Here is a 12,611-nt window from a genome sequence, read left to right as displayed (position 1 = left end):
GCTGTACTGAGTAGGGGTCAAGGGGCATGCAGTCCAGCAGCACCTGGAAGGCCACATCATTACCACCTCTTCAGTAAATAATGGTTTACAACAAAGACATAGCTGTATTAGTCTGCAAAATCAGTATGCAGAGGGATCTAGTAGTGCCTTCAAGACTGGCTGAAAGAAAGAAGCTGATATCATGAGCTTTCATAGATTAGAGCTTACTGCCTCAAATGCATCTGAGGAAGTAGGCTCTACGAAAGCTCATGCTACTAGCTTCTTTCTTTCAGTTAGAAAGGTGCTACTAGATCCCTTTGTATAACGGTTTACTAGTATTGGCTTCTGCTGTAGGACAGTTGGCTACATTCGTGCTTGAGGCTGGGTTCAAAGATTGCTACTGGGAAAGGAAGGTCTCCATGCACATTATAAAGACACTATGGACAAACTGTGTCAGTGTATGTTCTCACTGTGTGTTCCACTGAAAAGTTTTCTGTATTTAGTAATTTATAAGTAGAAATTTTAGTTAAAAGTAAACTAAAAAAAACCCTGGGCCAACTTATCCATGTGTCAATGTAAGTACTGTACTTTCAATTTATCAAAATGCTTTATCAAAATGTAAGAGTGTGTGTGTGTGTGTGTGTGTGTGTGTGTGTGTGTGTGTGTGTGTATGCATGCCATCCCTTACTCTTGAGTACAGCAGCAAGGAAGCTAGGATGACTAAACTGAGGCTGTTGTACTTTGGCCACATCATGAGGGAAAATGAATAATTAGAAAAAGCAATGATGCTAGGAAAGGTGGAAGGCTGTAGAAAGAGAGGAAGACCCACAAGATACACGGTTAGGATCTATCAGGGAGGACATGGGCATGCAGGACCTGACCAGAGAAGTTGAGGACAGTGGGTCTTGGAGAGGTCTTATTCATAGGATTACCATGAGTCGATTTGGATTCAAGGGCAGTTAACAACAATAAATAGCTGAGGGTTTTCCAGTTAATAATATTAATTTGTGTGCAACATTTCAACATGAACTTCTGAGGATTAGTTAACAATTAAAAACCATTGAGGTTGTCTGTCCCGATTCTTTTCAGAATAAAAGAGATGAGCATCTTTTGAAAAAAAGAAATGTTCCCCAGGAAGAAAGTTTAGAAGATTCAGATGTTGATGCTGACTTCAAAGCAGTAAGTTGCTTAATTAAAATCCTTATTATAACTAGAAACTGTTAACCTCTGCAGTTAAACTAATATATTCAAAGTATGACATTTGTAAAAAAAAGTATAATGAGTTCTGTTAGTAGAGAGAATCTAAATTATATGACCTGTTGCTTCTCTTGAGAATATTTGACTTGTAATGAGAATAATAATTGTAATTTTTCTTTTATTTAAGCAAAATGTTACACTGGAAGCTATATTACAGGTAAGTTGTTAAAGAATACATTATTTCTTTAAATGGGATTTGCTTATTTTAATGCTTGATTTTTTTTAACATTCTGAAATCTGTACATTATTTCAGAATGCTACCAGTGATAACCCTATTATCCAGCTAAGTGCTGTCCAGGCTGCAAGGTAGGCATATCTTTACACTTATTTTGAAAGGCTAAAGTGCAATTAATGCTTACTTTCAATTTTAAAAAATTCATTAATTTCATTTTAATTTTACAGAAAGTTATTATCAAGTGACAGAAATCCTCCTATTGATGATTTAATAAAATCTGGAATCTTGCCAATATTGGTTAAATGTCTAGAAAGGGATGATAAGTAAGTAATGGTTCTTTTTTCTCTCTTATTTTATATTCTAAAAGCATTCATCAAATATATGAGCTGAATGGCTGAAGTTAAATAGCTTTTTACAGTTATTAAAGTAATATTGTTCTTAGGTATCCTTCCATATACTTTAAAAGCTACAAACATTTTATGTTAACACTGTGATGTAGAACCCCTAAGAAATGTGCAGGTTACACCAAGTATCCTGTGGTCTGAAACAATATCTGATCATTCTAGAAGAATTTGTGCAGGTGGTACTATTCCAGGCACAGACAATTCATTGTCTATATATTGCAGTATCTTTAATAACCCTTCTGCTTGTGTTATTTTCTGTTGTTACCTAGAAGACACTTTCTAGCACAGAAAAACTACCTTAATTCCACACGGGAAAGGGTTTCCTAGGTTTGGGGGCTAGTAAGCAGTTTTGCTCAAAGCTTCTCCTTTCCAATTATCTGAAGAACACACCACTTCTTTGTACTCACTATATAGTTCCCAAGTAAGGGAATACGTTTGTGTGTGTTTGTGTGATGGAGGGGACATAGAGAAAGAAAAAACTAAATCTCTGCTATTACCTTAAACCGAAAGCAGTTTTTTCCCCCCTCACAGCTGTGGCACTCTTTATTCTTTATATACAAGCACACATACACATGTATGAACATGCCTCCCTGGATGGAAGAGAGATGGAAAGGTGCTATAATTAAGATGCTTCTTGGCTGTAGATTAATTTCATTCTTCACCTTACAGTCAGGAGTGGGAACATCACAGACTATTTAACCTTTTAAACTTTTTCATTCAAATGATGCTTAGTTTTCCTGTTGATCTCCAACAGATAGGTTCAGTATGGCTGGGGCATTCAGGCCCAGTGCTCCCTCATGATTTCTGAGCAAGACGTTGAACATAGCAAAAGGTAGACTCAGCCTTTTTGGCTGTTCATTTTCACGTGCAGGAAAATGCAGCTTTAAGCAGCATAGGTAAGGTGGTCTGCAACCATCATGGAGCCATCCAGTCCTGCTCATTGTGATTGTGCAGTACAGGATTGAGGGCTCGGGAACAGTAGCATCTTCCAGCAGACATTACTGGCCACTGGAGGCCCCAGGCTTTTCCAACCCAATTTCTCAAATCTTTTATTCAGAGTAAGATAATACTGGGCTAGAAAGAAGTGCAATGTGGTAGAAGGCAGTTTCCCATGTTCTAACCCCAAAGAGGTGGGGCTTTCCAAAGCTCTGGGAGTAGAAAGACAGGAGGTTGCCTTCTCCTGAGTCAGAGTGTTTGTTAGTTGACTCAGTATTTCCTTCTCAGTGGGACAGAACAGATGGATATAAAAGGGCTGCTTGAAGCTGCCCTGCCCAAGCAAGGGGGCCACAGCAAGCACAAGCTGGGAAGCTGGCCTAAATAGGATCCGCTCCTATTTGGGCCAGGTTTAAGCCGCCCCATCACAGTTCCAGGGCGGCTTCTGGGTGTGTGGCGTCTAAATGCCACACACCCCAAGATGTCTGGAAGTTGCCCCCATCTGATTGACTGAGCGACTTCAAGACGTTTTGGGGGGCTGTGGCGTCTTAACACCATTCAAAAGAGACTGGATGGCCATCTGTCAGGGGTGCTTTGATTCTGAGTTCCTGCATGGTAGGGAGTTGGACTGGATGGCCCTTGGAATGTCTTCCAACTCTATAATTCTATGAAACCCAAGTCGGCATCAAGCCACCAGGAAGCTAGATTTTAGAGCTGGTCTGTGCCAGCCTCATATTGCCTTCACAGGCAGTAGCTTTTAACATCACCTCTTACTCTGTAAACTGGAGATAACTAGGAACTGAACCCAATACACACTGTATAGAATATGTGATATACCCTTTAGCTATGCTCACTTTTTACCATGATAGTTTGCCATTTTTTAACAGATCAAGGGCTTTATTTCTGTGCAAATAATCAGACTCCGTACAGTGCTAATGAATAGGCAAGTCTCCATCCTGGAGTAGATCCATGAAATCATATAGGTAAAAAAAAACCCAAAAAACACATAAGCCTATAGTCATGGACACTTTGGAGGTACCCATCCACTTTCTTCTGGGCCATTCCTTGTTTTATCTTGTTCTCTTGAGTTACAAGGTAGATCCCACAAAAAAGAATAAGATTAATAATAAAAAATATTTTTTAAAAAGGATAAAATGAAAAACCCAAGTTCTAGCAGATCTCATCAGCTTCATTTTCAGAACAGCTGCAATCTTTCTAGGAGCATTGAAATGGTTTTGGAAGTGCTTGGTTAAATATATTTTCTATATGATTGGGGGGATGTTCCCAGGAGGGAGAATTATTTGTGGTATAGGCCAAGATATCACAGTCTGTTTTTCCTAGATTTTTTTTTGAGGGGAGGGAATACTCATAGAATCGTAGAGTTGGAAGAGACCACAAGGGCCATCCAATCCAACCCCCTGCCATGCAGGAACTCTCAAATCAAAGCATCCCCGACAGATGGCCATCCAGCCTCTGCTTAAAGACCTCCAAGGAAGGAGACTCCACCACACTCCAAGGCACTGTGTTCCACTGTCGAACAGCCCTTACTGTCAGGAAGTTCCTCCTAATGTTGAGGTGAAATCTCTTTTCCTGTAGCTTGCATCCATTGCTCCGGGTCCTAGTCCTAGTAGCAAAAAAACAAGCTTGCTATTCTAATCTGAATTAGAGGTGAGATAGCAGCATGGCCTTCTAACATGACCATAATTGGGGAATGGGTTGATGGAAGGAGAGATGGTCATTTAGATATGTGGTTCCAAACATTCTATATATGCATATTAAACATTTTATGTAGTACTCCTAATGTGCAGTATACTCACTATCTTTGTTCTTAAAGTTCTCTCTGTGTGGTGTGCTGTTATAATTGAGTCCAGAATTGCTCAGGAATTGAGGTCTAAGTTATATTTCAGTTCTCTGACAACAGGAAACCACATAGTATCAAACAATTTTTATGAAACTTGTTATACTTCACTAGGTTTTACAAATTCTAGATTTCTCCCACATCCTTGCCTAGATTATTGTTCAGCCATTTTCCTTCAATCTAGCTGTATGTAAATAAATTACTCTGGGGTACTAAAGTGAATATAAGTTGCTCATTTTATTGGCCTGCATTAGGAAAAAAATGGAGAGGCAAGAGACATCTGCAAAAAAAAAAAAATTTTTTTTTTAAATCTTTATATCAGATATTCTGTATCTATTGATGTTCTGCAAAAGTTCCGAATAGACATCTGTGGAATATGTCTTATCAGAAGCAATAATCAAATGTTGATTGCCATTGTAGTTATTCTTCTAATAAGATAGAGCAGCAGATGAAAGAAGCATCAGTACTGTACATAATAGAATTTGATTATAAAATACTTAATTAATGTTTCAGTATGGTTTAAGTATGTATTTTCCTCACTGCTGATATTTTTGGTCTGGTACAAATATTACTGTACTGTGATATTTGTTTATTTTTTAACAGTCCTTCCTTACAGTTTGAAGCTGCATGGGCCCTGACTAACATAGCATCAGGCACCTCTCTACAGACTCAAGCAGTTGTGCAGTCTAGTAAGTGTTCTCAGTGTGTTTTTTAGGGGGAGGGGGGATGAGTATTTCTTTGCAGCTGAAGGCACACATATGACTTTGTTTTTATGTGACATATTAGCTTTTAGAAACAGAATTTGTCATGTCCAGGACATTCATTTTGTAAAAATATTTAAAAATGTGTTGCATGTTGTTTGTTCCAGGCAAATAATTGAGAACCTGTATACTCATTACACCCATAATATGCAAGTGTGTGAGATGGAGCTCTTCCTTGCCTGTTCTGGTTGCTGAACAAAGGGAGCAGTATTTGTTTTTCTAGATGCCATGAAATATAGCAAGTCCTGGAGATTTTGCATAGTAATTGTCATCTCTGGGAGTAGAAATATTATCAAGTGCAATCCACCAGCTGCTACTTCTATAAGCAAAGTAGAAATATTTCCAAAAAGAAAACAGTTGTTCATTACAATGTGGAGGAGTCTCTCATTTACTTCTTACTGGCATTGTGAATATTGTGTGTTTTGTGGGAGTGATTGCTAGTGCGCAGAGTGCCAATCATCTGATTTGAGCTGTCTGTTTCCAGACCTTGAAAATGTCCTTCTAAGCAGCTGTTTTAGGAAGTCAATACTAATTGTTTGGAGCACATTGCATCACCTTAACTTACACTCCCATGTAATTCTTAGAATGTCTCAAAGAAAAAGGGTTGGGAGGTGACTATTGTAGATTAGTCCTTTGGCAAAGCATATTCTGATTTGATACTCATACCCTGAAGGTAATAGCTCAAGAGTAACAACAATAAGGTTTATTTATAATGCCTTTTTGCCAAAATGTGAAACACTAGATGTATATAATGAAGGACAAAGCAATAAAACAAACATTATCATATACTAAAGTTAAAATGCCTACCACCCCATCAGTTGCTTCTTATCTTGGCAGGTTTAGTCATACTCAGCAGCTTAATCTGGCGAATTAAAAAGGAAGGTCTTCAACCCTTTCTGAAAATGGGCAAGATCCCCTTCTAGCCAGTGATACAAAGGAAGACTCTTCCACAAATGTGGAGTCATGTCCTGAAAGGCTTGGAGCCTTGACAGAGCTGCATATGTTGATGGAGCTGCTGGAGGTTAGAGCTCAAGGCTTTAAGTACTAAGACGAAAAGCTTGTGATGAGCCCTGGCTGGAATAGATAGCCAGTGGAGGGGTCTTCATATTGTCAGAAGGCACTTAACATTCTAGAGTCTAAGAGGTATGCATTCAACCCTGGCTTTCCGCCCAATTTCACATGTACGCCTTGGGGTCATAAAGGTTCCTAGTCTTCTAGATGATAAATGGACTCTATATTTCAGAACGTACATGTTGGTGCCTCTTTCCTCTTCTGTTCCTTCTTGAAAAGGAACATGTCAAGAAACATGTCAAATCTAATTTTGGATCTTGTATAAGGACAAAGTTGTAATATACATTAATTAATAAAGTAGCAACAAAAGACTGTTCCTAAAGCTCAAGCAAGAGATAGTTATACTATTGCACATTAAGTGATAGCTTGCAAAACTTTTATGGATTCCACATTTCACTGAAATGAGTCCAATGTTCTGCTGTTACAGATGCAGTACCTCTCTTCTTAAGATTGCTTCATTCACCCCATCAAAATGTTTGTGAACAAGCTGTTTGGGCCCTTGGAAATATTATTGGTAAGCACTATATATGTTTCTAAAAGTATCATAGGCACTGAAGGCTTTAAAATCAATCTTTTTTTTTTTACACTAGCATTATCTTAGGGAAAAAATAGCTTTATTTATTATGAAAACAGAACTAATTGTATTACTCAAATTTTCATTGAATAGCAATTTTTTCTGGAATTTACTGGGTACTAATGGGGAAACATAGAGCATCAACGTCCAAACATAAGTCACTGCATACATTTCAAGGTTTCTCCATCATGAATGTAATTTTTTTTTAATTTTCACTTCTGTAGGTGATGGTCCTCAGTGTAGAGATTATGTCATATCACTGGGAGTTGTCAAACCTCTTCTATCCTTCATCAACCCTTCCATTCCCATCACTTTCCTCCGGAACGTCACATGGGTCATTGTAAATCTCTGCAGGAATAAGGATCCCCCACCACCTATGGAGACAGTTCAGGAGGTAAATAAAGAATTACAGCTAAGTACGATTACACCTCAGCTTCACTGCAAGTCAGTTTCCCCATAATGGCATATCTACTGTACAGTTTCTTAATGCATATTTATTTGTGCCTCATTTCAGTTACTAATTATTAATTATATCTTGTCTAGCTGTGGAATCAAAATCTATACCAGCTAAAGCAGTTCAGGCTAACTAGGCATTTATATAGCATGCTTTCTCACATCTATTTAAAGAGACATTGTTTGATTGTATATTAATATTTTTTGACCTGCAGAATTCAAGCCTGTACCTAAGCTAGTACTTTTGTCACTTATCAGAATAATCGTTCCTGCAGACATGCTGTTTTAACTGATTACAATGAGAACCATTAAGGCCAAAGCCTTAAAAGCTCAAATTCAAAATTTACAAAATGCTGGTTATTTGAAATGTATTTCATGCAACAGCTCAAAGTTTATAGAATAGCACCACACACACACACACAAATAATTTTAGTCAGAGAGCATTATTTGACACATAGGTCAGTGTCTGATCAGCCATTTATGGCATTAGAAAAATGTCATAAAATATTGCATCTCAATTGATAATATATTATCAGAGCAATAGTGAAGAGTTTGGAGTTCTAGACATAGCATCAGTTATGATCTTAGATTCTGATTATGACATCTTTCTCTTTGACTAAAGAAACAGTCTTGAAAGTATGGAGATCTATAAACTACTTCCTCTGCCTCTTCTAAAAGTTAAGTCCTTGGTTCTTTTAGAGAATTCAGAGTTCCCATCAGCATTAGCTGGACTTCAAAGGTGTGTTGTCATTGCAGTAAGAAATCAATTTCTATTACCCTTACAAGGTGCCTTGTCTTTTCTGTTTCAATTTCAACAGCATGGACATTGACAATATGATTGACATCCCATCATTTATTGTTGAATCATTCAGCATTCTTGAGTTCTCTGCTACAGTTATTTAAGCAGATGATAATGACTTAACAGTGAAATAAAAACTATTTGTGCCAACTTAAATTTTTTTTGCGTAAGTAGTCTGTGTGGTAAGAGCTATAATCCAGATTTCAATACCATGGTGGACCCCAAACAGCCATCCGGAGGTTGCGACACACCACGACCACCACCACCACCAATCTTGCCAGGAGATGATGGGCTGGGGAGGGCAGGGAAGCAAGCCACTGCCCCCCTGCAATGGGTAACACCAACCACAGGGATGTCCTGCAGTAAAGCAGGGGTGGCAGCAATTTCTCTCGCCCCCCCCTTTTTTTTGCAGTCCCTAGATCTGCCCCCCCCCCCCCAAAATGTCTCCAGACACCACCTGGAATTGTGTAATGCATCAAAACATCTGACCTTCCTCCCAGAGTGCTTGCAAATTGACCAAATCATCCAGAAATGCAAACCTGAAGTAAACCTATTGTCACAAGCAAAGTTTTGTTAGAAAATATACTGGAGTGGCAAAAATTTATCCTGTCAGATTTGCTTACTCCATGCTAAAGGCTCAAAAGTATAAATCAAATAGCAAAGGAGAAAAAAGCAATCCACCCCCCATTTATTTAGGACAGTGTTAATCAGCTTTAGAGGGTCTGGGGTTCAGTCTTCTGACTGCCCAATCCTCCATAGGCTGTACCAGGTTCTCAAATACATAGCGGGGGGGGGGGGGGGAAGAGGGGGAAGCAGAAGTGGCCAGAAGGCTGCTCCTGAGTTTGGTATTTTAGGGTGGAAGGCTGTGCAAAGTAGTCCTGGAAATTTTCAAGAGAGTGAAAAGCATTTTTTTCTTACATGAAAAAAATTTTTTTTGTGATATAGTATTAAGAATGTTGTTGGGAGTTCAGGGGCAACAAAATGGTCTTCAGAAAAATGTGCGACCTGCTGCTTGCACTTCATCTATCTCTGCCTCAGATTTTGGGGGCGGGGGGAAATTCTTCAAATTTATAAAAATAAAATGCTAGTGAATTTTATCAAACACATTTTTGGCATGAAGTGAAATAATGACAGCAGGGTCAAGCTTTTTGGGATTTAAAGCAATTCAGTTTGTAACAAAACCTAACTTATCTGTAGATGAAGCCTAATTGTTTGGTTGATTTAATATTTTTCTCACATCCTAGGTTTTTAGCCAAGATTTCAGTAACAGCATTAAGTAAAGAGATTGGTCTGTAATTTGCACAATTGGTGCTGGGCCTCCAGTTGTGGTAGTGTTAAAGATGAGGGTAGATTGTCTTAGGTTTTCATGCTGATACCACTCAATATAGTACTGGGATTATTTTGCGTGTCCTTTAATCAACAGAATACAGTTACGATTTTTTGCTGTGACACTAATCCCCAACCAAACCTCTCATTGCTCTCCCAATATTTCTCATACAGACATTAACAGTCTTGCCTTTATATGGCAATAAATGATTCATATTGTATTTGGCACACTTAAGTTCTCACAAGAAAGCTTCAAGGAAGGACAAGCTGCAAATTGACGTAATAAAGTATAAGCATTTGCTATACTTTCCCCTATCTCAAGAGCTTTGTATCTTGCTCATTGGGACAGCAGCCTGTCAAACCTTCATTGTTTATGTAATAATTCCATAGTTTAAAAGCCATTTGTCTAAACTTAGCATCATCAAGAGGGAAAACACTTAAATGCTAACTCCAGAGGGTTTAACAAGATCAGGCAAAAATCAGCCAAAAATCAGAGATGCAGAAAAACAATGCTGACATGTGTTGAACCTAAGTAAAAAAGGTATGGTGAACAGAATGGGGCACTATAATTCTTCTCTGTAAACTGTAAAATATGCCACACAACTGCCAATACTAACTTAAACATGTACATTTTGAGCACAGAACAAACAGGTTTATGTGTAAGTGGAGCCCTGTCCAAAACTGGACCGAGAGTATGATTAAATATTTGACAGGAGACTTCTCCAGTAGCATGCTATGTGATCTATTAGTCCTGTCATCTTATCTCTCCCAGCTCTGCATCACACCTCAGCAGAAGTGTACCAGAAAGAGAGTTTAACTCAATGACTCAGATAACACATTAGTCTAAAAAACCTTCAGATCTCAGCAGTAAGATATGAGCTCACAGTGCTTCCACCCAAAAAAAAAAAAAAAGTTACATCAGCATGAACATACTGCATAACCCTATTCTGAAATTCCATTGCTGGCAGACCCAACACAGGGATGCTATCCACAGATGTTTGAAATATAGGAATAGATGCAGTCATGATTCCTAGGTGAAAGCAGATGTTTTTATGATGTTGCTCTTATGTTTTGATTGGAGTATCAAGGACTGGCTTTTTCTTTCTTCCTTTCTTTTTATCTGACTTCCCTTTCTGTTTTCATTAGACCAGTGTGAGAACAATTAGCTTAGTTATGCAAAGCAAAACAAAATAAAACAAAATGTTCATTCTGTCCAGTGTAGAACACAAATATTGAGCATAGATCAAGATCAAATAAAGTGTGAGGTGAGAGAGTGAACAAAAACTAAGCATCACTGGATTGCTATTTTAGCTACTCACAGTTATGTATTATCTGCATATAGGTGATTTCTACGTTTTCTATGACTTACCCTGCCCACCTGTAAACTGATAGTACCTAATTCTTCTGCTTACTCCAGATCTTTTCTCTTTCATCCCGTTTCACATCTCCAACTGCCTGCTGTTTTTGCTTAGCTGCTTTATCATCGTTCTTGTTCATTATGTCCAAAGCAAGACCTTATATCACATCTTTTCTCCAAGTCCTAATCTCCTTGTTGAGAGGGCATTGTGGTATGGTGGTTTGAGCACTAGATTATTACTCAAGACCAGGATTTGAATCCCTGCTCAGCCATGGAGACCCACTGGGTGACTTTGGGCATGTCATACTTTCTAGCCTCAGAGGAAATCAAATCCTCTGAACAAATCCTTAAGCATTCTATAAGTTGGAAATGACTTGAAGGCATACAACAACAGTTTCCTTGCTCTTTTCCCTTAACTATTTCTTTTATTCTCCAGGTTTCTCTCTGTTCATCTGTTGTTTCACCTTAATCCACTCACATCTATCCAACACTCAGCAGCCAAAATTAGTTACCTTTCCTGTTCTGTATGTATGTCTCTCTGCTCCTTTAATGTATTCAGTTATTTTCTGACCACTCCTAGTTCCAGCATACGTTCCATTTTTTGTGCTTCAGAGTTCTTTATAGCCTCACTCCATCCTGTCTCTATGTGCGTGTCAACCCAGTAAGTCTTTCTGTGACTTTTGCTCTTTCATCTCCGTGACTCTCAGTTGTGCAAAGATCTTTTGCTTCCTAAAACAGTTCTGCCCCTTTTCTCTTACTGTTTCTGATGTCTAAAACGGCCTCCCAGTGCACCATAGTATGACTATATTTTTCATTTTCTTTTTCATTCCTCCTCAAAATCCATCTTTTCCAGAAACCCTTTGTATCACATCTTCAATCCAAGAATGGGGAATTCCTTTGACTTAGGGTCCATATTTAAATTCATTAGTCTTAGGAATCACATTCCAGCACTGGTTGGGGCTAAGTGTATTGGGTAGAACCCAAACTAGGTGGAGACTGTTTACCAATTTGCACATATTGCACATACAAAGGCGCTCAATTCTGTAATATCTACTCAGAGATTCCACCTCAACATGAGGAGGAGCTTTCTGACGGTAAGAACTGTTTCACCATGGAAGACACTTCCTCAAAGAGTGGTGGAGTCTCCTTCTTTGGAGGTCTTTAGTGAGTCATATTTGGACATGAGCTAGGGCTGTTCCTCATTTAAACAAGATGTGGCTATAAATGAATGTTAAATGCCTCTGCTTAGTGAGAATCCTATTAGAGTTAGTGACATTTATTTATGTTTCAATTAAATGTAGGGTTTTGGACAAGGGCAATGAAGTTCAAGCTGGGAGGAAAATGACAGTGCTAAATCAAATGTAATGTGGAAGTAGTCTCGCCTTTTTGTCTGAATGTGTGGCTAACCTTTCTACATGACCCAGTCTTCTATTTAAAAAAAAAAAAAAGGGGGGGGGAGGAGATAATTCAGTGCTTTGCATCTTTTCCCATGTTGATGAGAAAATAGTTGCAATTGTCAATTTGAGGGGGAAGGTTTTTTTCTAAATAAAGTTCAGAAAATATCAAAGACCCTTGTTACTCTTCCTGTTATTTTCCTTTAAAACAACAACACTGTTGAAAAATCAGTTGTGTATCATCATCCTCACGTTTAGTTTATCTATGAC

At 38.4% G+C, this 12,611-nt stretch overlaps 1 protein-coding gene across 1 annotated transcript in view; it reads left to right on the top strand.

The window, feature by feature from the left end:
• Positions 1–12,611, top strand: part of KPNA3 (karyopherin subunit alpha 3) — a 51,653-nt gene that overhangs the window by 23,407 nt on the left and 15,635 nt on the right. Inside the window, exons 3-9 of the mRNA XM_089519064.1 lie at positions 1,069–1,158; positions 1,364–1,393; positions 1,490–1,542; positions 1,639–1,734; positions 5,210–5,295; positions 6,866–6,952; positions 7,237–7,406. Of these exons, the coding sequence (XP_089375190.1) occupies positions 1,069–1,158; positions 1,364–1,393; positions 1,490–1,542; positions 1,639–1,734; positions 5,210–5,295; positions 6,866–6,952; positions 7,237–7,406 (612 nt within the window). The remainder of the gene's footprint in view (positions 1–1,068; positions 1,159–1,363; positions 1,394–1,489; positions 1,543–1,638; positions 1,735–5,209; positions 5,296–6,865; positions 6,953–7,236; positions 7,407–12,611) is intronic.

Source organism: Sceloporus occidentalis, unplaced genomic scaffold (genome assembly GCF_023333645.1).
Source record: "Sceloporus occidentalis isolate IW3139 unplaced genomic scaffold, rSceOcc1.0.p SCAF_4, whole genome shotgun sequence".
In the NCBI taxonomy this organism is placed as follows: domain Eukaryota; kingdom Metazoa; phylum Chordata; class Lepidosauria; order Squamata; family Phrynosomatidae; genus Sceloporus; species Sceloporus occidentalis.
This window is presented reverse-complemented; position numbering and strand designations above follow the sequence as displayed.